Below are 24,697 nucleotides of genomic sequence, written 5' to 3'. Positions count from 1 at the left end.
TCTGCAAAATAGATTTAAGAAACGTGCCACCCAAGTTCCCACGGGGACTCGGTGTTTGCTGTGGGAAATGCCTCTCTTGGTGCCTGGTAGATGGATGCACAGACATTTGCCACCAGAGCAATTCTGGGTCCTGAGGTGCTTAAAAGTTTTTAATAAAATGAAATTTACAATTTTCAAGAAATGCCATCCCTCAAATGTAATCACATTGTGTTACTGTACACAATTTCTAGTAATAGGACCATTCCATAAAACAATAGTCAGGAACTTCTGGAATTTCCTTCCAAGTGTATTCTTTGGAATGCTCAGCTGAACAGAGCATCCTAGAAATAGTGAAAAGTCATCCGTTTAGAGCTAAATATAGTAGAAATGTAGGTTAACCAAGTGAGCAGATTCATTTTGGGCCAAAAAAGGAACGTGTGACAGTCAAGTTAATGAAATTGGTTTGGGTGATGCTCCTGATGGGGCGAAGGCAATTGCAGAGGAGGACATGCCTGAGTAACTAGGTTGAAGATGTGACCCCAGCCCCCACCTCCACTCAGGGGCAGGACTTTGAAGCCCAGAGGGCAGCCTCGTGAATTCAGAGCTGGCTGTATTGAGTTTACAGCCCCTGCAGAAGACCCGTGGCCTAACTGCACACCCTCTCAAAGACTGATGGGGCTCTGAGGTCCTCCACGGTGGCTCCTCTGCTGGGAGTGTGTGGCCCCCACATTGCAGCTGGCTCTCAACTGCTGGGCCTGGGAGTGGACATTTCGCTCCCATTCACTCATCACTAGCTCCAGATGGCCACACACCCAGGGATACCAGATGAGGTAGGAGAGTGCCCAGTGTTTGGGAAGCACTGCAGCAGAGAGCCTTAAACACTGAGGCCCATTGACGTCACTGCATTCAGTGTGTTTCCTGAAAGTGACCATGTTGGGGGCCAGTCATTAATCTCCTTATTTCATACATGGTCAGAACCCAAAAGTATGGGTACAAATCTCAGGTATTCGTATATCTGAGAGATTTCAGGCAAAGAGTCCCCTGGGGGACTATTTGAGCAGTATTTTGACAGGTAGCAATGTGGGTCTATAGGAAGAAATGGATTTTCTTTAATTCTTTATTCTTTTTAGATATATGTGGCAGTGGAGTGTATTTTAACATATGATAGATACATGGAGTATAGCTTATTCTAATTAGGATCCCATTCTTGTGCTTGGGCATGTGGAGTTTCACTGATTGTGTATTCATATATGAACACAGGAAAGTTATGTTTCATTCATTCTACTCTTTACTGTTCCCATTCCCCCCACTTCCCTTCATTCCCCTTTGTCTAATCCAGTGAACTTCTGTTCCCCCTCCTCCTCATTGTGTGTTAGCATCTGCATATCAGAGAACATTTGGTCTTTGGTTTGTTGGGATTGGCTTATTTCCCTTAGCATAATGCCTCCAGTTCCATTCATTTATCAGCAAATGCCATGATTTCATTCTTCTTTATGGCTGACTAATATTCTATTGTTCTACCACATTTTCTTTGTCCATTCATCTGTTGAAGGAACCAACCTAGGTGCCCATCACTTAGCTATTGTGACTAGAGCTGCTATAAACATTAATGTGGCTGCATCACTGTAGTGTGCTGATTTTAAGTCCTTTGGGTATACCAAGGAATTGGATAACTAGGTCAAATGGTGGTTCCATTCCAAGTTTGTTAAGGAATCTCCATACTGCTTTCCAGATGGGTTGCACCAGTTTGCAGTCCCACCAACACTGTAGGAGGGTACTCTTCCCCCAGAGAAATAATGTATTTTCTAATACTTTGGGCAGGGATATTACAGGTAGCCTGCTGCATTTGTCTTTTGAATGGTCCTTGCAAAGGTCTACCTTGAAGAGATGTAGGATTCAGAATCCATAATGAGGAAGAAGTTGCAGTGAAGCTAGGAAGAAATGTGGTGGGTAGCTAATAAAAATAAAATAAACGAACAGTTAAAAGAGCTTGCCTCATTCTGCAAATACTGCCCTGTTGTGTGCCTGGTAAATATTGTAGTCTACCTCAGTCATGCAATGTTTCCAAGCTATTGCAAATGATTCAGAGCAATTAGAAAGCATTCAGAGCTCTTAAAAATGAAGAAGAAATCAACTCAGTAGTTTCTGAAGTGTGCCGTTGTGGCCTTACTATTCAAGATGGTAACCATACACCTTCTGAATTAATAAAGCATATTCCAAGAGTTGGATCCCCTGCCTTATGAAGACAAGCTGTTTCTGTGGCATTAATGTTCCTGAAAACACTTGGAGCTGCATAGCTGCTGCCACTCAGAGATGAGAGGAAAAGTAGGGGAAAGTTCCTTTTTGATCTGCTTTCATAATTTGAGGTAGATGCTGGTAGAGGAGCTAAGTGCCTGGTGTACAGTCCATGTGCTTGAGTGTTCATTACCAGCATGCTGTAGAAGAGTTTTAGCTACTATGAAAAGGGCATTTGTGTGCACTTAGAATTATGCAGTTTGCAAAGATTTTGTTTGTTTGTTTGTTTGTTTTTTTCCTGGAATCCTAAAGGAAGTTGCATCCAAGGTAGCTCTTTTCCTTATGGTGAGCCAAGTTGTGCCTTTGAAGTGGCTTTGTACATCTTAAGACCTGGCTAGCCAAAAACCTTCAATTGAATTTTCACCATCCTAGACCTGTGTTTGGCAGATAATATTCCCACCTAATTGGCATGCATATCTTAGGAAGTGGTTAGTATTATGTCCATTTTGCACATTGGAAGATTAATGCTTGGTAAAATAAGGTGATATGCCCAAGTCACAGTATTAATCTCTGGATCCTGGGCTTGAACTCAACTAGTCTGATTTTTCCTCGCCCACTATCTTCCCCATCACATTATCTTGCCTCAGATGAGGAAGTAGCATGCCTGGGGGAAAGCATTCGGCATTCGCTTCATTCCACAGCCAGCTCCAGTTGTATGTGTTCGCCTGTCAAAAAGACGCTGCAGGAGTTTGGAAGGCTGGATTGCAAGTTCAAAACCTGTCTGAGGAGCTGGGATTGTGGCTCAGTGGCAGAGCCCTTGCCTCGAAAGTATGAGGCATTGGGTTTGATCCTCAGCAACACATCAAAATAAATAAATTAATTAAATAAATGTATTGTGTCCATCCACAGCTTTAAAAAAATAAATAATAGTTAAAAAAAAAAAAAAACCTGTCTCAGCACTCTAACAAGGCCCTAAACAACTTAGCCCTGTCTCAAAATCAAAAATAAAAAGGTTGGGATGTGGCTCAGTGGTTAAGTGTCCCTGGATTCCATCCCTGGTTACCCACCCCCCACCCCGACACACACACACACACACACACACACACACACACACACACACAAAAAAAAAAAAAAAAAAAACCCTGCAGGAAGATGAACTCGCTCCTGTGCCACCTTCTCATTGTGGTGGTCACCAGTATGTACTTGGGGTTTAGAATTGCCAAGATCAATGGAAGAAAACCTCAGGGACCAACTATGTTCTTGGGTATTCTGGAAGCTAAATAAGAATGTATCTACTCAGTGACATCTTCATTAGTCTGAGAAGGTTTTGATGTTGTATAATATAACCTGTTTGGTCTCAGTCCCAGCTGGTCAGTTTCCTTGATGATAAATTTAGTATCTTATTAACCATAACTTGGAAAAGGACTTCCCAAAAGCATAAACCAGCTTTACTTCTCACATAAGTATGAGCTAACTACATGGGTCCTGGGACAGAGAACTGGAAACTCTATGTGGAAATTGTAACATCTGACACCAAGTTTTTTAAAATTTGATATCAGAAAGGTTGCATGCTCTGAGCAAGGTAGTGCACACATGTAATCCCGGCTACTCAGGAAACCACGGCAGGAGGATTGCAAGATCCAGGCCAGCCTGGGCAGCCTTGAGGTACCCTGCCCCCCCCCCCAAAAAAAAAAAGTTTCATGTTCTACTATGACCCGGAAAATGCACGTCCCACTTGAGCCATTTGTAAATCTGACAAATCCATCAACACCAGTTTAGCCACACGAGCCCATAGAAAAGGGTTTCTTTTAGTCGGAGTCCCTTTAGACTTTTAGAGATTTTTGTTATGCATGGTGCCTCTTCGTTAGGAATGCTGTTTGTGAACACAAGTGAGTTCTGTTGACACTGCAATTTTTTTTCTTTCCTGGATGTTCAGTGGGAGACGGAGTGTAATAAATATGAAGGGATGCAAACCGCAAATGTGTGGGGGATTCGTGTGGGAAACAGATGCACAAGGAAGTGGAGTGTGGGCATGTGGTGACACGCCTCTTGGGCCCGCAGGATGACTGACCACAGTGCCTCACTGGAACGAAGATCCCTCCTGTATTCCCACAGTAGCAGCAGCGACACCCATCTGCTCTGTGGCCAAAACTTCAAGAAACTTCAAACGTCGGCTTGCTGATGAAGGGGTCTGGATTAGATGTTTCCTCCCATTTCACCCCAGGAAAGCCTGATTATTCTTCATTTGCATACAGTGCAATAAGAATGGCTTTCCCTAAGCAGGTGACATTGGAGGGATAGCAAAGGGGAAACACTGCTAATAGAAATCACTAGTGATGGTTGAATTAACACAAAGCACGTGCTACGTTACTGAATCTTGGAGCAGCCATGGGCGGTGAGCAAGCCATCAGGGAGCCCTTCACCCCTGTCCCCCTAGAGAGATGTAGGTCATTTCTCCTTCTGGGAAGATGCAGCTCGCAGGTTTTGGAGTTCCTTGCCCCTGGGGTTTTGTATTGTGTGGCTGGCCTGTTTAGTCCTTCCTTTGTTCATTCATCCACCACTTTTTATGAATCTCATTGTGCCAGGCACCGGAGGAGATTCATTTGAGGGATCCTTTCTTGCAGGGGGTTATATGTATAGCTTGAAGGAGTAGATGAGCAGGTAAATAAAGATCATCCCAAATAAAGGTCAAAAACTCCAAACCAGTGGTCTCCCAGCCAGTTTTATTCAGCTGATTATTTCAAGTTTTTGAATTATTTTAGAAATAAGACTCGACTTGAAAGCCCAGCTTTGTGGGTTCATTTGGCAAATCAGAAGGTCAGGCAGCATAGTCCTCATTGCCCCTTCTGGCACTGTTGGGCTGGCTGGAGCCAAGTGTGTGGCCCCTTTGCAGGGGACACTGGTTCTTCAGTCTGCCAGCCTCTGCCCTCACTGCTCTTTGACACCTGGCCCCTGTGAGTGGTTACATTCAACTCCCCTGGCTGCTGTGGTGATAAGGGAAACCATGTGCTCCAGGATGTTAACTACAGCCAGAGTGTGGTGGGAAGGAGCGGGAGTCAGGGAGGGCTTCCTGGAGGAGTGGCTGTTTGGGTTCTGACTTTTGCAGAACAAAGAAAAAGGACAAATGTTTAGTCAGGCAGCTGTGAGCAATGACCTGGAAGCGCTCAGTCCTGGCACATTGAATATCACCAGGGGCCAAACTCCTCTAGATGCCCTTCCTGTATGCAAAGCAAAGGCTACTTCCACAAGAATGATCGGGATCTTTTCCAGGGGATTCTGTGCGTACACAGGCACAGGGTTTTCAGTTCCAGTTGCCCAGTGTCATCTTGTGCTGAGAGAATAAGAATGGAAAGGTAGGTCTTCGTAAAACTGTTTTCATGTTGAGAAAGATCAGACTTTCTAAGAATAACTTTTGGTGGCTTTACGTGATCACGTCTATCTTTTCAGCATAAGACCGCATTCAATGACCCATGGATGTACTGGGCATATCCCCTTCCAACTCTCTGCCCCACTTTTAAAATCAGCGGCTGCCTGTGCAACCCCTCTCTTCCTGGAACTTGAACTTGTGGCCATATTTCAAGACCTTTTTTTTTTTTTTTTAAATCATTAGAAATAATTTTTTACCATTCAGCTCTTCAAAGTCTGATAATGTGTCAAGCCAGTAAGGAGAACTAGAGCACAGTTTATGATGCCAGAAGATGGCTTGCTCGGAGGGTTTGGGTTTGTGATGACACTGGTGTTAAACTGTCTTGCTCTGAGATGCTAACCAGAATGGGGGAGGGGAGCCTTGGAGGTCCCCAGCTGTTCCAGGAGGTGGCTCTTTTTTTTTTTTTTTGGCCTCCATACACATGTGCACGGAGATTATGGCAGCTAATGCCACAGATCCCAGGCAACTTTTTGCTCAATAACTGTTTCCCAAATGGCTACTCGGGGGCCTTTCAGAATTCAAGAGAGCTGTCAGTTGTTATAGTAACCGGCCCCCTGCTGTCGAGTTGGCCCTGAGATGCCAGTGGAAGCTCTTGGAACAGGCTAACACACAGTCATTAGACAAAAGCAGGGTAGGAGACACAGCTGAAGGCTGATGTTTAAACATAGCTCCATGATACTTAAAAGACTGGACCCACTCTCTTAGGGAAGATGGATAACATCCTTGAAGCAAGCTCACTTTTCAGGAAAGGGGAAACTCCCTGGATGTTGTGTGGTGAGCAGCCACCGCTTTGAATTTCTCAGAATCCCATGCCTTCTCTCCCAGGGTTGATGGTTCGCATTTGCTCAGGTAGCCCCCGTGATCATTAGCTATTGATGGTGTGGCATTTCTTCTCCGCGAAGTGTTGTCAGTTTGCGGGTGGTGGTTTGAAGCGCCTGTGATTGTATGTGAGGAAAAGCTGCGGAATTAGCCGGCTCCGCTCCAAAACTCCCGAAAGAGTGAATCTGGCAGAATTCAGAGTAGGGCTAAGGGTTGAGAAAAAGTCTAAATATTTGAGGAAGCTGCAAATTTCAAGTTTTTATGAAAATTTGTAAAAACATTCCAACACACTCGTGATTTCTTCAGATTAATGTTCGGAGCCACACGGCATATCCGTGACGTTTAGGGGGACAGTGGTGTAGTTCCGGAATGTTCTCAACAGAGGGAGACAAGAAGTTCTGAGTTACAGCAGTCCTTCCCCCTTTGTAGTCATTCTCCCAAGTTTTAGCTTCTCCAAATTCTGGTGCCTGTGCCAAGTGCTTTTACCCCATGCACAATTAATAATTATCAAAGAAAGGAAAACATTTATGAAGGGAAAAAACCTAATATGGAATAACTAGAGGCTGTTTGTTCCTCGAAGTGAAAAACTGCTAAACAGCAAGAAGTGACTCAATATTGCATCTACCTACCTGATGCAAGATTCAGCAGAGCATCCAAAAAACAGAGCATCCATTATAGCTGATGAACTTGGAGAAAGAATAGGAATCATTGTAATGTGAAATCCTATAGCCTAGGTGGTTTGGGGTATCAAGTATAATTGAACAGACACTTTCAGGTATTCTGTGGAATATGTACTTCTTTCAAAGTCTGTAGCTCAGTGTCATATGCTATGGTTATTTAAATTTTAAAGGGAAACTAAATATAGGATTTTATATATAGTAATATCTTGCCAATTGCTGTCCCCATCTCCCTGAGATGCGTCCCTTATGTATTCTACAATCTGTATTGTGAATCTGGAAGGTGGCCAGAGACGACAGGAATGCATGGGGAAAAGATGAAACCCCAGACCACTGGTCTAATGGTATGAAATTGAGAGGGAACCGTAACAGGAAGGAGGCCCAAATGGTCCCCAGGAGATTCCTGCAAGGTTCTGTTCATTCCCATGGAATTCTGAGCCATCCTGTTAGCCAGGGCAGCTGCCAAAGGTGGAAGAGGAGGTCTCTGAACGACATGGTCATGATGGTACTATCCTTGCCTCTGTTAATACCAGGATAATGCTGCCTACGGATAAGATGCTATTAGAGCAAAGTTTGCATTTCACATTTCTGTCTCAGCATCAGAGATCTTCCTCAAACACACCATCTTTGTTTGTGAGCTTCCTCCTTTGGAGAGGGGAATCCCAAGGAGGCCTGAAAACCGGGATCTTGGTGTAAGAGGGAAGGGGAGGGTCTGTGTGGGGCTTATGGTGGCTGACTGGAAATACTGTCTTCTACACCTGTTCTCTTTTGTTTTTGTCTATTTAGAGGGTGTAACAAAATAAAGTCCAAGGGCTTTCCCAGACGTTTCCATGAAGTGCCTTCTTCTGGGGAGAGAGGAGAGAAGGGGAGCAGGTGAGGGGCGGTCAAGCTTAATGGGGGTCTTGATGGCTGGGACTGGCTTGTGGAATTTTTGTTTTGTTGCCTTGGGGATTCAAGTCTTCTAGCTGAAACTCCCTTGTTGTATTCCAACCCTTGAAAGTAAGCCTTGTAAATATGAGCTCAGCCTGCCGGTAGCTGGTAGCAGTAGAGTAATGCGTGCGCTTGCTTCACTTTGTTTGGCAGTGGCGGGGGGGGGGGGGTGTCTCTAGACGGGTATATCCTGGGGTGCCCTGTGTTTGTGTGTCTGTGTGTGCTGCATCCATTTTCTTTCCAAATTTTCAGATGTTTGCATGTTTGAGAGCTATTTTTAGTTTTTAAAAATGCATGTATTTAGCTGTATAAGAGAAAAATACCTTTTTGAAACCTGAATTTATTCATAAGTAAGGAATGAAGAGTAGGAAGGGGGGAGAGAGGGAAGAAAATGTGTGTGCTTTTTCATAAGAAGGGTGAACACTTTTTTATAAGCAAAAGTGCATGTGTTCTAGACAGTTTGAATACTTTGAAAATTCATTGTCCTGGAGAGACTTATGACAAATGTTAAGAAGTCATGAATTCATGATCTTACCACACTTGAGCCTCTTGATAATATTTATGTAAGGCTTATCTTAGGCAAACTGTATACTATTAATATGATAATCTTTTAATATTGATAAGTAGGCTAATTCACTAGTATTATGTCATGAGTAGTATCTTTACTTTCAATTTATAGGACTTACATTTGGAATTTTATATGGATGATTTGTGTCCACTGGTAGTAGATAAATCAGAATATTGAGACAAAATTTCTATGCATTATAATCAGATATACCTATGATATTTGAGACCATATAATAAAGGAATTGTGACAGATTAATGAGAAAGTCCATGACCTATCTTCTTTCAAACAGTACAGTGCAGTTTTGGCTTTATAGAGAAGGAGTGAATGATTACTGGCCCGGGTAATGTAACTATTTTATTATGTTTACTTATTTCTAGAACATTTTCAAAATGGAAGGATAAAAACTTTAATAGGTCCCCCCTCCCTTTTATAGCTTTAGATTCAAAGAGTTCCTTTTTTTTGGGGGGGGGGTACCAGGGATTGAACCCAGGGACAGTTAACCACTGAGCCACATCCCAGGCCCTTTTTAATATTTTATTGAGAAGGTCTCACTGAGTTGCTTAGGACCTAAATTGCTAAGGCTGGCTTTGAACTCATGATCCTCCTGCCTCGGCCTCCTGAGCCACTGGGATTACAGGCGTGCACCACCGAGCCCAGCAGTGCAAAGAGCTCATCTTAAGAAAGGGACTCTTGAATATCACTTGAATGTTTTATACTTGGTCCATTATAAGGTGCCTTTTTTTTTTTCACTGTAGCATCATAAACGGCATGATTTCATGATCAGCACTAAGATATATGCCCATTCAATCTCGAGGTCTCTCCAGAAACGATGCTGTAGCCTGCAAGACTACCTCACTTATGTACCTGGCCCCCAGTGTGGGAGTGCGCTTGTTATAGTCACACTGCAAATTGTAAGAGACTTGGTGACAGCTTCTGTTATAGGGCACTTGGTCTCCTGAGTGAGAGAAGAATAGGTCAGCTTCAGCTGGGTCTAGGAGCTGGGAACCATCCTGGGAAGCCATGAGTATTTAAAGAAACCCTCTGGCTATGGATCACACCGGTTAGTGCACTTTGGTTTGCAGGGTGGTAGCTACGAAAGGCAGGCTTTGCCTGTGCTTCCACCTAGCTGTTCCACCTCCTGGCTTTATACCACAAAGTCTGTTACAGAGCCTCAATTTCCTCATCTGGAAGATGGGTCTCCTGATCGCTCCTTTTTCTAGGATTGTCATGAATATTAAATGAGGTAGCATATACAAAAGGCTTAGTGTACAGATTACATCACCCTGTTGAGAAGATGAGGAAACAGGCTCTGTAAAGGTAAGGCAAGACGACCTGCTTAGGTGGCTGAGCCTATTCCTCCCTGCTCCATCCTAGGGTTGCTCCTCCATGAGGAAGTGATGAATAGAGATCCAGGAGTCCAGAGTCTCTGTTCTTCCTGTCCTGGCCACTCTGCCATGCTCTGTCCCTCCAAAAGCTACAATTCCATGTACCTTCAACCACCAGCCCACGCCCCGCTCTGTCCTGTCCTACTGTGTCCCATGGTGCTCTGGGTGCTGCCTCCTGACCCAGCTCTCCCTTGCTGCCCATCTGTGATAGCCTTCTGGAGGGCGGAAGCCCCACTAAAGCCTGGCTTCTGTGGGAGCTGGAATGGACCAGGGCAGTGCTTCCCTCAGACTCTGTGTCCCACCTGTGCCCCCTCTCTCCCTCTCATTTCCTCCCTTGGCCTGCATATGCATCCAAAATGCAGCCAGGAATGGGAGGAAAAGCCCCCCCAAAATGCCTGAAATAGAACCCTCCAAACAGCTGCAAGAGCTATTGGAGCTCCTGCTCTGGAACTTACCTCTCTCCTCCGCGGCACTCAGTAGCCCTTGATGTGGCAGGAGAGGGAACCCTGGGTGCCCATTAAGTCGCAGGGTAGAGAGGATTGCTCAAAGCTTAAGAGGGGAGAGCTGATGACTCTCTCAGAAAGGTGAGGACGAAAGTATAAAAATCGGAGCCCAGTGTTCAAGTTTTCAAAAAAGCCAATTTAAATTTTGAAGAGGTAATATTGACACAGTTCAAAACCAAAAAGCTTAATCATATACACTCCTTCTCTCCAGCCTGTCGCCAACCCACACTGTTCCTACACGCTCCCAGAGAGGTAGCCACTAGTGCTAGTCAGTCAGCTGTTCCCAGAATTCTCTTACACAGGAACAAATATAATATCCGTTTTGTCCCCTTTGACACAGTAAAATATATTCTACCATGCCCCTTACTTTTTCTTTTTTTCTACTTTAACATGATTTTCTCTCTCTACATATATAATTGGCTTATTCTCATTCAGAAGCATGATTTTTTTTTTTTCCGGTATAGATGAGTCATTTTTTTGTTTGTTTGGTACCAGGGATTGAACCCAGGGGTGCTTAACCACTGAGCCACATCCCCAGCCCTTTTTTATATTTTATTTAGAGACAGGGCTTCACTGAGTTGCTTAATGGCCTTGCTAAGTTGCTGAGGCCGGCCTCCAACTCGCAATCCTCCTGCCTCTGCCTCCCAAGCTTCTGGGATTACAGGTGTGTGCCACCATGCCCAGCATATCGTGATTTCTTTAAGCAGTCCCCAAGGCTGTATTTGATGTTGTTTCCATTCTTTTGCTATCACAGACAATATTACAGTGAATAACTTTGTTTAGGTCATACTGCCAGTGGATACATGTAAATGCAGGGTGAATTCAGTAGATTGGCAGTATCACAGGATGGGTATGCTGCAACATGGGTGATGTCATTTTGACCTCCGTGGTGGGATACCCATGGATTCCTGTTCCAGTTACAGCTTGTTCCTTTACAGCCTCCCAAACAGTGTGCTGGCCGTTTTTTTCCTAACTTCATCTATGAAAAAGAGGTGGTATCCTCCTATAGTTCTAATGTGCTGCCTTTTAAGGGAGGTTGAACTATTTGTTTTTCTATAAAATTTGCTTATGTCTTTAACTTATTTTTCCTTTGTATTGTTGGTCTCTTTCTAATTAAGAGAGTCTCTATTAGTAATATGGATTGCAAATATTTTCCCCCAATTAGTAGTTTCTTTTAAACTATGTTGATACTCCTTTGACTTTTATATTATCGAATGTATCTATATTTTTACTTCTGTTTTCCAAATTTTGAGTTACTTAGAAAGTGTCTCCAATTCCAGGGTTGTTGGTTTGGTTTGTTTTTTTTTTTAAATATTTTTTACGGGTTCAAGTTTTAATAGTAAATTCTGAAAACTTTGGGAATTTAATCTGGTCGATAGTGTGATCAACATTCTCCCCCACCCTTGGTAGTCCCAAATATTTCAGGAATACAGTAGTAAGAGACTATTTAGTAAAGAGGCACATGGTAACTTAATAATTCTTAAAATAACACTTTTATAGCAAATCAGTCCATCATGATGGTAATGAAATAAGCAGTTGCCAAAAGGCTTTTCCCAGACCATTTAGATTATAAATACTGAAGAATAATGTGCAGTAAATAAAATGAGAATTCATTTTCTACCTCCTCCCCAAAATGAGTTGGGCCATCACATGAGCATGACTATTCCCAAGTCAGTGGATGTTGTGTCTGTGCCCTTAGCACAGTGGCAGATGGGACAGAGCCTCAGTCCAGATGTTAAGAACGTTCCAGGCTCAGGTCCAAAGGGTGAGGCAGCTGCTCAAAGCCCCAGATGTCAAGCCATCTTTTCTAGGTGACTCCTGGGGGCCTTGGGAAATACCCTGCAGGGCTCACTTCTTGAAGCCAGCTGCGGTACAAAACCTGTTAGGGTTCTTGTCAAAATGTGGCTTAAAAAGTGACCTCTGCTTTCTGATCTACTGAAAAGTGTTGCTTCGACTTCAGTCATTCCTACCTATCTTCAAAGAATTTCTGGGCTAAGCTCATGTTTAAAAGAGAGTTCATTGTCTTGACCACTTTCATGTCTACTGTGAATCCTCCCACCTTCATAAAGACATTAATGACAGGCAGCCTGAATCGCCCAAAACAATTCTCACTGCAGAAACCAGATTTTTATTACTTCCACCTACAGCAGGAGTTGCCTGGCACACTTCTCTACCCAAGTGAAATCCAAAATATCTGGAAACATTTTTCTCCTCATTTAATATCTGCATCCCCAACCACACCACCATCCATCTGTCTGAGGATGTCATTCTTTTTTCTCTCCCTTTCTGGCTTTCCTCCCCTCCTCCTATCTGAGAAGCCCTACTTACCCAAGCTGTGACAGCCATGTGCCCCAGGATTTCCAGGAAAGCCCTGATGTGAAGCACTCTGTTAGATTATCCTCAGAAGCACAGTCCCGTTTGTCAATCTCAAGTCCCCTTTTATGGTCTGGAAAATCTGCCAAACAGAAGTACGTTTTGATTTCTGAATTTGTCTTTTTGGAAGATCCCTTCCTGAGGAGACACCACCAGTGTAAACTGAGTGGTATAAACTGAATCACTTAACTTGCAGTACAGAAAACTCAACAGCAAGCAAGTTGTTGTGTATGAAAGATCTCAACTTAGAACTTACGTTGGGCTCCTTTCCAAGTGGAACCCCAGAGTCACTTCAGGCAGATAGACACTCCTGTCTGAGGGAAAGCCCAACGATGCTCACAGCCTTCTCCTCCTCACTGTCGCTTAAATGTTTTGCCCTGATAAATCAACCATGTCTTTTTAACACAATTCTCAATCATCTTCCTTGAAGGCACATGAACGTTTCCACCTTTCTGTGTCTGAGTGGCTCTTATTCATACAACAGAGCCATTTGCAAAAGTAATGTGATTTCTGTTCTTGACAGCACAAGAATAAATGAGATGATTAGCGGACGTGCCACTGTCAATTTAAGTGACAGTCTATAGATCAGTTAGGATTGCTTGATTAATGTTCGTCAGCCACTCAGCCAACTGCCCGCTGTAGTCTGCAATTAGAATTTGGAGCTGCATGCTGCTAATAAGCGCCTTCTCTTGTGATTATCAAACCATTGAGCTTAGTTTGAAGATAGTGACTTGACTTCTAACCCTGTCAACAGTTGGTTTGTTCGTGGGTCTGAGTTTTCACACAAGTCTGGAAACTGGGTGAAGATTCTCCTTCCAGCCCGGGCCCTAAACAGTCAGTGTTGATGGAGAACAGTGTTGTTAGGCTAAGCCAGGGACCCAGGATAGGACTAGTTGGACATCTCACACTTGTTGAAAAGAAGTCGATAGACCTTGAAAGCCCCTTGTCATCAAAGCAGTTTTGGATGCCGACTCTCAGAGGAGCTTTGTGATAAACAGGAACCTTGAGTGGAATTCAAGACTTTTCTGGACTCGGTGTCAGCATTTTGCTTGTGTAAGTCTTGGTTACAGGGTCAGAGATTTAAAAGAGATTAGTTCTGCGAAAATGGTTAACCCTTATCAGAAACTGTCTGAACAGGTCCTGGAAAAACAAACGGAAAGGCAAAGTTTTTATGTAGAAATTTGGTCATTCTGGGTGTTAATGCCTTAAGAAAGAAATGGGGGAGGGCATTGAAGTCATGAGATTTTCGGGTTATCTTTATTGTTTTGAAGGATAAGCCTCTTGAACTGGAATATGTATTAATACTTACAAAGCACTATCAGAGCAGATGTGTGTATGTGCATGTGTGTGATTAGTCAAGAGCACCAGTTAAACCCCCAGACCCTGTCGTGCTAGTGGGGTGTGTGTGTGTGTTTTAGGGACTTGGAATTGACAGCTAATTTGGGTGGATGCTTCCTGCATCCTCATTAGAAGATGCACTCTGCCTTGTAAAGAGTCAATTTTTTTGTTGCTGTTTCTGGAAAGCTCTCCATCCTCAAGTATCTTCTTTATTTGAAAGGATAGAAAGTTATTTCGAGGAATTTCAGTCCAGGAGCAAATGCTCATGACTGTAAGACCATAAGTCTCCCATGTCCTGTGGGCTTTTAGAAGGTAGATTCATACATCCATGCACAGTCCTACCATGAGGCCACGGCCCATCCTCCACATCTCCCCACATGGGTGGGGTGTGGGCTGGAAACCAAGGGAGCCACTAGCCTGAATCCATCAGCTATGGCAGAGGATGTCATACACACACTCTTGACTTCTACTCGAACATTTCTTAGAAATATTTTCAAAATATATGTGCTCACATTGGTTTTTTAAGAAGGGATATGAATGAAGAAGAATGTAGGCAGCTTGTTCCCAGTCTGCTACTTGAAACTTCCTGTGGAGTCGTGCATAGATCTAACATGTGACCCATCTGTGATCAAGTATCAGATGCTTTCAGGTCGTATGCAGGGGTAAAGTGGAAAGATACATACCATTAAACAGAAGACCCACTCTGTGCAGCAGGGTGCTCACTCTGTGGGAGGCATGAGAGTGTGCCCAGTTTAGGGACCACAGATTCACGTCACCCACTTCACTTTCATTCTGTCCTGTTGCATTTTAGGAAATAACGTCTGCACAATGGGCTGTTGTCTTTCTCCCATCTGAGCATGTTCCACGGACATTTGATGTCACTCATTCTTTCTTGGTTGGTACTTTGCTGATGGGGTGGTTTTTATAAAAGTCAGGACACTTGGGATTCAGGACATCCTGAACCACTTAAAATTGGAGTAGACACTGACAACTTGAATTCCTTTATAGAAACAAAAATGAATTTTGCTCTCAGACAATTATTGCACAAGTATGGTTTCACGGGTAACTTTAGGAGAAAAGGTTTTCATTTAAGAATCATAAGTCTCTTCCGTAACCTGAGAAAAGACATTCTGTGTGGGTAGCATAACTGGTTGCTCTAACTTGAGAGATTGCCAGGTTCTAACAGGAGAGGAGCAGAAGATCTTGAAATTCCTATTCAACTTCTACAACTTTTCTTTCTGTATTTGAGATCTTTATATTAATACCCTTCAAGTCTTGATGTCTGCAGGATCCCATATTGGATGAGAAACAAATTCTCGTTTGCCTTTTTTGGGCACTTTAATGGTACCTGCCATTCCAGGTTTTTTTCCAAATGCTGGAGATTCTCAGGAACCATATTCTCTTTGTCACAGTCATTTTGAACCAGGAACAGTACACACCAGACTCCTTGGGAGTGGGGGGGTTCAGAATACACAGGGCTGTGCCCATCCCCCAGGCCTACTCTGCTAGAACCACCAGGAGTGGAGCTCAGCCTACATGAATATTAGGAGGATCATGAGTTCAAAACCAGCCTCAGCAACTTAGTGAGGCATTTAGCAACTCAGACCCTCTCTCTAAATAAAATATTAAAAAGGGCTGGGGAGGTGGCTCAGTGGTTAAGCACCTCTGGGTTCAATCCTCAGTACCCAAAAATAAAAACTCCCTCAACCAAAGACAGATGTTCTGCTGGTTAAATAACTCCTGCTTGACTGAAACTTGGATGTGGGAAAGATTGATTATTAGGACCCTACAAACTTCAATTGTGAAACTCAACATCAGAAAAACATATAGTGCAATTATCGGTTAGGGAAAGCAGAAGAAAACTAATTTGGATACTGAATAGGGCAGTCAGGGTCAATGAAATTAATGTTGCCTGACCTCAGTTCCCTAAAGGGGACAGAAAGTACCCTGGAGGGAATGGGAAGTTTTAAAAAAAAAAAAAAAGCAAACTATAAATATAGAATGCATACTGGAGACCCATTGGATTACACCTTGTTAAACTTATAAATACATTTCTTTGTTCCAAACATGATCTATTTCATCATTTCCCCCTTGGTGGTTTAGTTTTTGGTGCTGGGGATAGAACCCAAGGCCTCGTGCATGCCAGGCTAGCACTTTCCCCCCAGCCATATCCTGAGCCCCATCATTTTCCCTGTTGATGATACTTTCGTAAACGTGCTCACTGGAAGTAAGGATCATTTTAGACAATTGCTCTTGGTGACCCAGGAACTTTGTTTCACTTGAAGGAACTTTTAGGGGTAAGCTAGTTGAAAGAGAATTAGATCAAGATAAATAGAAAATTGGAACTCCATGCACACTGGAGCCATTTCAGAAATTCTGTCTCCATTCCTCTGAATTTGGAATTGGAGATAGTACCTGCATGTTGGAACTTGTCACAGGTTAGAAGTTTTAGAGACCCTAAAACTTCTGGGTATTTTTCCTATTCTCCAAAATCCCTTTGTTGGCTCTTTTTTTCTTTTTGTTTTCTTAAGACACTTCTAATGGTCAAGAAACATTTTTTCCCCCCATGGGACTTCTCAGAAATGAGCAAATTAAAATGCAATGTCCAGCTGCTTTTCTAAAATATTAAACTCACTGTGGGGAATTGGAACATGCAAAGGGATCATCACAGTGTTGTGGGGTAGTGAAAAACCCTCATCAGTGCCTGGGTCAGAGTGGACCCCTAAGCAATAAATTAAATACCAACATTGTAGTATCTCCATGAAATGGAAGATTAAGAAAACATTAGCAATGAGGATGCCAACTGTATTTGTTATCAAGAAGATGTGTATAGTTCTGATTGCACTTTGTTATTAAAAAATTGAAAAAGCAGAAAACAGCCATCTGTCAGAATTTGGGTGACATTACAACAGCAGCCCTCTGATTGATTTCCTAGTTCCATTCTTGCTGCCAAATAATCCGTTCCTCACAGAGCAGCCCAAATGAGGTTTTTAAAAGAGGTGAACCAGAATGTGTCCCTCCATGGATGAAAGCTCTCCCTGGCCTTCTATTGCCCTTAGACACCAGCCAAGGCCCTTTGGGGGCTCCTGGCCCCTGCATGATAGGCTCCCACCCTCCTGTCCAGCCTTTTCTGGCTGCCTTTCCATTCCTACATCTTCTGGGCCTACTTTGCTCCTAGGTGCTGCCACTAGCTGCTGGATCTGCCAGAGTGGTCTTCCGTTGTAACTCGAGAGCTCATCCTCCAGCTCCAATGCTGCCTCCTTGGTAGAGTCCCTTCCTTCACCCCATAGTTCTTCTTTTTTTTTTTTCTTAATAGTTTCTTACTATTTGCAAGTATTGGTTTTCAAATTTGTGATTGATTCCTACCCCTGCTGTTTTCTGCAGGAAAACAGGATGGTCATGAGGACAGTGCCTTTTGTCTTCTATCATCCTGGTCTTTATTGCATATGACCAAGGAGCACTCACTCAATAAATGAGGACAAGTGGGGAAGGATATGCCCCCAGTATTAACAGTGATGATCACAAGGAGAGGGATTGGGGGTGATTTTAAGTTTTTTTTTTTTTTCCTTTTGTTCATTCCTGTTTCCTAATTTCTCTGCCAAGTTCATCTGATCTTTATAAATTACTCCAGTGCTTCACCAGGTTTAAGGCAGTGGTTTAGGATTGCGGACAGTAGAGAATGTTCTCTGCACACCCAGTGTGGTGCAATGGATGCTGAATGAGAGTTTCCTGAATACACTGAAACCATCATTCTTACAGAAGCCCTCACCTGCCAAGTTCTGCCGCGAGCTGCCCACCCACATCTTTTTTATGGGAGGAAAGCGTGCGCAACGTGCAGCAAGGTGCAGATGTACAGAGCTTTGTCCGGGAGTTTCTGACCCTCATCTGCAGTTGTGTGCTTTTTCTCTGGCAATCACAGAGTTATTTTGCTCCAGGGAAAATCCATTATAAACAGCAACACATGGGACACTGGAGTGTGATGTGCTTCAGTACACACTGCTTCCCCCCCTCCCACAAAAGATAATATGGATCCTTTCGTTCCACATGTAACTGAGAGACTGGCTGGACTATGTGCCTGTTTTTCCAGAAAATAAACAAAGCTACTGTACAGTCTGTTCCAAAGTTGCGGGGCTTTAATAGTGACTTGGCCTGCCATGATTCTACTAGTACTCACATTATGTTTTAGAAACTGAATAGGCATGGTAATTATGGTCTTAAAATAGAAATTATTTTAATAATTTCTGGCCTGGTAAATTGTGTGCCCGTCATTCCAGTGACTTAAGGCACTTTTAGGGGCTATTGAATGGTGAGGCTTTAACTCTTCAAAAGCCGATTTTCCTTAGCTAGACACCAGTCACTTATGGTTCCATCTCACTGTGAAGTCCATGGCCTGTGTTTTCACTTCAGTGGCAGTTTCTGGTTGTCTGTGCTCACTGGGGAGGTGAGTGAGGCAGGAAGGAAACAAAAAACTTCATAATTTAGAAACAGAAAAAACCTATTTCAAACAACAGAATGTTTTTGACATGTTTCCATCATTATTCATTTAATGGATGTGGCCACACCAGAGTTCTTTCATGCCCATTTCATACCCATGTAGCTTAAGTCTGGCTAGTGCTAATGCCAAATTCAGGTAAAGATAACTAAGTGAAGAGAGAGAAACTCTTTTCTTAACTGTTTGGATTAAAAGTGCCATGTCATTCTTGGAAGAAATCATTGTTCCTCAGCTACAAGAGTGGTCCTGAGTGACATGTGCCAAGAGTTGGTTTTGTTTATGTTTAGGACCCCCTAAGGGAGGGGGAATCTGGTTTGATTCTAGAAGAGTACCGACATGTACAGTTGGTTCGAGCTACTTTCTGTCAGAGAATAGCCACCACTTCAGAAAAGCACATTATACTGTCACATTTGATCATTTCCAATTGGAAATGGTTACAATAGCCCAGTAGAAAGTGGAGATGGAGAAATCTGTATGAGCTCTTTTTTTTCTTCTTACCCTCTAATTCCCTTTTTCAACTTTGTAGAAACGCAGTATATCCAGCAGAATCATCCCAGAATGCTTTTGATTAGATAAGCAAAGACACTCCAAGGAAAAGTTGACTTACTCTAGTAGTTGAAATTTGGATCCAATACAGAGAAAGAAAAAAAAATTGTGTGTGTGTGTGTGTGTGTGTAAATGTTGCTTGGTGTGAGACGCCAGAGGGGTGGGACAGATCCCAGTGACACAGAGCACCAGAAGGATGCCGCCTGCTTGGCTAAAAGACCCAGCAGTAGGGCCTGCTATTGTAAAGCCCCTCCGCCAGATGAACAGGGACCCTTCTCTGGTCACAATAGCCATTCACGCTGAGCAGCCTCATTAAATATTCAGCCTGTGCTTCCGGCAGCTCATTAGGGCCGCAGTGAGCAGTGACGCGGATGCTGGGAGGCTGAGGGCCAGCCAGCATCGGTGGGCAGAGGCTGAGCAGGCTGCCGATGGCTTTTCTGTTTGCTGCCTGTCCTGTGATGACCAGCGTGTGCTCCCTGCTTTGCTTGAAGTACAGGTAAAAAGAAAAATAAGCAGAGGACACTAGAGGGCTTCAAGCCCTTGTCTTAGACACCATCTAGTAAGAGCCTCAGATTTTGGCATGTCTGCCCACTGGAAGCCCTGTGACCCCTTTAGAGAGCTGTCTGAGGCTTCAAGAGCCTTGGCTTAGCACAAACAATGTGGTGCTTTTGTGGAGTTGGGCTGTTGGATGACTACTACTTGGAGGGCATCTGAGGTGTGGTTTTGAACTTGATGCTAGAGGTTTAGAATAGGTCAAATCTAAAAATAACCCGGGGGGTGATCCTGTGGTTTGTGCAGTGAGTATACCTTGTCCAAGTCAAGTTTTCACATATTGGAGTGGTTGGCTACCAAGTCTTTCCCCTTTTACTCCAGGGCTGGATGTGGCTATGATATAAAACAGATATTTATCTGCTTCAGTCTGATGAGTGTTGTGCTGCTTGTGTCTTGCAACTTTCCCACGGGCTTGCCCCCAGGGCTATGTGATGCAGGAAACTGGGGAAATCTGTGAAATAATTAAAAAATGAACTCCGAGTGTGTTTCTCTGATTGCACTATTAATGTGTTTTTCTGTTTTCCTCACAGAAAATGTTTCCAGACCGCTCATTTCTATGTGGAAGATAGCAGTTCACCTCGGGTGGTCCCCAATGAAAGTATTCCTATTATTCCTATTCCGGGTAAGTAGGACACCGCTCTTACTTCCAATGGGTTGTTTTCTCTTTTGTTCTTGGTTTTTGCAGTAGCCATGAAAAAAATATTATTTTTATAAGTTTTCAAAGCTTGTGCAGTCAGAGATCCTTAAATAAGGGTAATTAATGCAATTTTAGCTCCTTTTGCATATCAAAACAAAGTAATAAATTCCTCTTTAGAGGAATGCATAACTATGAGTTAATATTAAGCACAGAGGCACCATGTAGGAAAGGAAAGTAACAGTAGGAAAATGTAAATTCATACAAAAATCATTTGTATTTTACTCAGGCTGTCTCATGTGGATGAACAATTTGTGCTTTTATCATAATTCGTGATCGTTTTTTAAAATTTTGTTATATATGGCAACAGAATGCATTACAATTCATATTACACATACAGAGCACAATTTTTCATATCTCTGGTTGTACACAAAGTAGAGTCATATCCTTTGTGTCTTCATACATGTACTTAGGGTAATGAGGACCATCGCATTCCACCGTCTTTCCTACCCCTATGCCTCCTCCCTTCCCCTCCCTCCCCCTTTCTCCTTTGCCCTATCTAGAGTTCTTTTAAGACTCCCCCCCACAACCCCGAAGCATATTATGAATCAGCATCCTTAAATTAGAGAAATCATTCGACATTTGGTTTTGGGGGATTAGCTAATTTCACTTGGCACTGTATTCACCAGCTCCATCCATTTACCTGCAAATGTCAAGATTTTGTTCTCTTTTAATGCTGAATAATATTCCATCGTGTGTATATACCACATTTTCTTTATCCATTCATCTACTGAAGGGCATCTAGGTTGGTTCCACAGTTTAGCTATTGTAAATTGTGCTACTATAACATTGATGTGGCTGTGTCCCTGTAGCATGCTGTTTTTAAGTCCTTTGGGTATAGATGTGATAGTTTTTTAAAGGCAAGTTTTCACCTAAGATTCCTAAATCTGAGAATAATTTCTCTTTATATTGGACGTTTTGGTTCTTGGGATGTGATATGGGAGTCTAGGGATATGTTGTCGGTCTGGTGCGTGTTTCATTTGTCCTCAGGATAAAACACTTGGCTATGTTAGGAGTAGGACTGGTGGAGTATGAGTCCTAGAAAATGCCATAGATACTTAAAAGTTCGGTGGTAGGTTAGTTGTTATAAATAGGATGTGGGCTTCGGAGATCTCACCCACCATTTTTTATGTGGTATCCTTTCCCGTTTGCCAGATTGGAACTTTCTGATGCTGAGTTTCATTATACATCTATTCAGATGTCTTATCCATCTTGACATTTATTACTGCTTTGTAGACAGAGGCCGTGCTTTTATTATGGTGCCACCCTCATCCTGCTTATCTGCCTCATGTCTATATACTTCCACCTAGGAATAGATTTAAAGTTTGCTGTCCCTTCCCTCTAGAATGAGAGCTCCCCGTAAGGGCAAGTGGATAGATTCTCGGTGCCAGAGTAACACTCTGCACACAGTTAGGCACTCGATTTGATGGATGCATGCATGAATGAGTATCAGCCAAACTTCCTTCAAGTTCTCAAAGGCCAGAGTTAAGAAGCTCAGAGTTGAGAAGCTTTGTTTGCAGAGTATCAGTAGTTGTCATTAGGATAGGGAGCTTAACTGACCTTTTAAGTGTTTATAAATGTTCACTCCTTAAATAATGCTGAGATTGTCTGTGTTTTCCATCCATCCTGGTCAACTCTTCTCATCAAAACTTGTCACAGGGCAAGAAGGAGAACAGAAAAGTCTCATTCCTATCAGACCATTCTGTGGCTGCTCAATGATTGCCATACAAGTGGAGCTAGGTTTTGTGCTACCATGTGGTCCTGTCCATGAACCTTCATCTTTGGGTGGAAATGCCCTCTTACCTTGAGAGGAGAGGAGGCAGACAGGAATCGGGCTTCATCACCATGGGATAAGCTGTTTTGTCCAATCCACCAGATTTGCACAGTAGTGTGCATATATTTACATGCATATACTCTTGCATCATCTAAAATTTTGACCACTGGGAAGTTTCTGGGAGCCTGGTTTGTTGGATAAATATTGCTGTTGAGTAGCTGTGCAATTAAAAAGTTTTGTTGGTTTTTTTTTGTTTGTTTGTTTTTGGTAACCGGGATTGAACCCAGGGGCGTTTAACTACGGGGTCATGTCCCATCCCTTCTTATTTTTTATTTTGAGACAAGATCTGGCTCACTAAGTTGCTGACGCTGGCTTTCAACTCTCAATCCTCCTGCCTCATCCTCCCTAGCCACTGATTATAGGCATACGCCACCACACCTGGCTAAAATCCATTTTTAAAAGGATAAATAGTGAAATACTTCTTGAGTTGTTTTTTCAGTTTTTTTTTTTTAACACTGGATTAGAAATCACATTACCTAGGGTCTCACTTAGGCTCTACCATGAATCTTGTGGTCCATGTGTGAACCCCCTGGAGCCTTAGTTTCCAGAATCTATTAAATGAACAGGGTGCCTGCCACCTGTGGCAACTGGAAAGGCCACATGAGATAATGTGTGGACAAGTGCTTGGAAGCATGCACAGAGACAGAAGTGGGAGCTCTCCAAACTTACGGACAGAGTGTTTTCATGGCCACCGTGTTAAAATCCTCCCTGACTCGAAACTGCACCCACAGGGCGTGGCCTGTCTCTAACTGCTTTTCCTTCTTTGGGGCTTTAATCTCCTGCTCACTAGAGTCCTCTGACAATGCCATAAATTCTGCCTGTCTTGCCACATCTTTTGAGTAGATGTCCCAGGCCAGAAATTACCTTTGAATGTTTTCCTGCTGTATTTGCCAGCTACTGGTTTAATTATCATGTTAAGTACTCGGCAACCCCACACATGTCTTTTTCTCCCCTTTCAATGTGAGTTTCTCCTAATTGATACTCACTGATAATATGTGTGAGTGTATGGAAAGAAAATTTCTTTGAATTTTAACTGGTGTTCAGTTGTGCTTCACTTGACATGGGAGGTGCACTCTTGAAGAAAGGTAACACATTTCTGGAAGTGAATTACTTTAAATGTTGTACAACCGTGTGATGTCACAGGGCTCACCCAATGACATCATGAGGTCCATCTTTCTGATTCCTTCAAGTTTTCCTAGAGGGCAGGGTCATTAATAGGGGCACACCTAGACTAACGAACTGCTGGCAGAGTTACCCGAGTATCCTTTATCCTTTCCTTAAAGAGCTTTCAACTTCACCACAATCTCTTTTTCTTAAGTAAAACCCCTACAGTCCTGTTCAATAGCTATATTCATGAAACATCGTAATTTATGAAGCACTTTTAACAATCTCTCATCCTATTTATTTTCAGTTTCTTCTGCTTATAGCAGTGCAACTTTGTATAAGAAAATTCAGTGTAAGAAAACCACAGTGTTTAACAGGTTCATGAGTTATTTTCATTCTACTAAAGCCTTTACCACAGCTTTCTCTCATAGAGACCTTCATGGGGTCATTTAGAATGCTTTACCTTAGTAGTCCATTGTTGCGATTCTAAAAATAGTGAGAGATTTATAGAGCTTATATAGAATGCTTATTCTGCCCACAGGATCTCATTCAAATCTCTCCTTTTCACTACAGTCCTGGAGCAACAAGCACAGTTGATATCCCCATTTTACAGATGAGGACACTGAGGTTAGGAGACATTGTTTAGTTGGCCCAAGGTTACATCTCTAAATAGGGGAGCTAGCATTGGAATTCGTGGTGTGACTTCAAAGCACAGATACTTAGAAATGGCTCGGCATGCTTCTTGGTCAGAACTTGCCTCAAAACTTCAGAGCCCCTCATTTGGATGTTGCCTCATTAAATCAAGGCATTTGCCAATGCAGGTAATGTTCTTTTTAGTTTTTTCCTGAGTTCTTAAACCTTTTCATATTCTTTAGCAGACACTGGCCATTCACTTCTCCATTATATTCTCTTTTATCCTCCTGAAGGGAGTTCCATAATTCTTCTGTTGAAGTTTCTTCCATATTTAAAAAAAAAAAAAAAAAAAAAAAAAAAAAAACCTCCCTCGCATATCTGCTCTCTAGTTATTTTTGTACTCTTCCTTTCCGAGAAAAAGACTCCCAGCCCAGCAATTGCACTTCCATTCCTTTTGCAAACACAGGTCTGTGTGATTTAAATGACTCAGGGAGCAATTCACAGACATGTTAAATATTGAAGAAATTCAGACATTAAATCAGCAACTTTTGGATGATTCTGCTGTGGTTAAAATTCATAAATACACACACAGCTCAGGATTTAAATCT

At 42.7% G+C, this 24,697-nt stretch overlaps 1 protein-coding gene and 1 long non-coding RNA gene across 3 annotated transcripts in view; one reads left to right on the top strand and one right to left on the bottom strand.

Moving 5' to 3' along the window:
- The window catches only part of LOC113198528 (uncharacterized), an 87,553-nt gene that overhangs the window by 3,655 nt on the left and 59,201 nt on the right, over positions 1–24,697 (bottom strand). The window contains exon 4 of the long non-coding RNA XR_003302845.2: positions 12,852–12,978. This is a non-coding gene — a long non-coding RNA (uncharacterized LOC113198528). The remainder of the gene's footprint in view (positions 1–12,851; positions 12,979–24,697) is intronic.
- The window catches only part of Ptprg (protein tyrosine phosphatase receptor type G), a 715,889-nt gene that overhangs the window by 644,888 nt on the left and 46,304 nt on the right, over positions 1–24,697 (top strand). The window contains exons 14-15 of one of the 2 annotated variants that reach the window (XM_077796194.1): positions 7,924–8,010; positions 20,355–20,446. In XM_077796194.1, the coding sequence (XP_077652320.1) occupies positions 7,924–8,010; positions 20,355–20,446 (179 nt within the window). The remainder of the gene's footprint in view (positions 1–7,923; positions 8,011–20,354; positions 20,447–24,697) is intronic. The other variant, XM_077796193.1, reaches the window with a different exon arrangement.

Source organism: Urocitellus parryii, chromosome 3 (genome assembly GCF_045843805.1).
Source record: "Urocitellus parryii isolate mUroPar1 chromosome 3, mUroPar1.hap1, whole genome shotgun sequence".
Classification (NCBI taxonomy): Eukaryota; Metazoa; Chordata; class Mammalia; order Rodentia; family Sciuridae; genus Urocitellus; species Urocitellus parryii.
The sequence above is the reverse complement of the archived record's forward strand: the minus strand, read 5'-3'. Positions and strand labels throughout refer to the sequence as shown.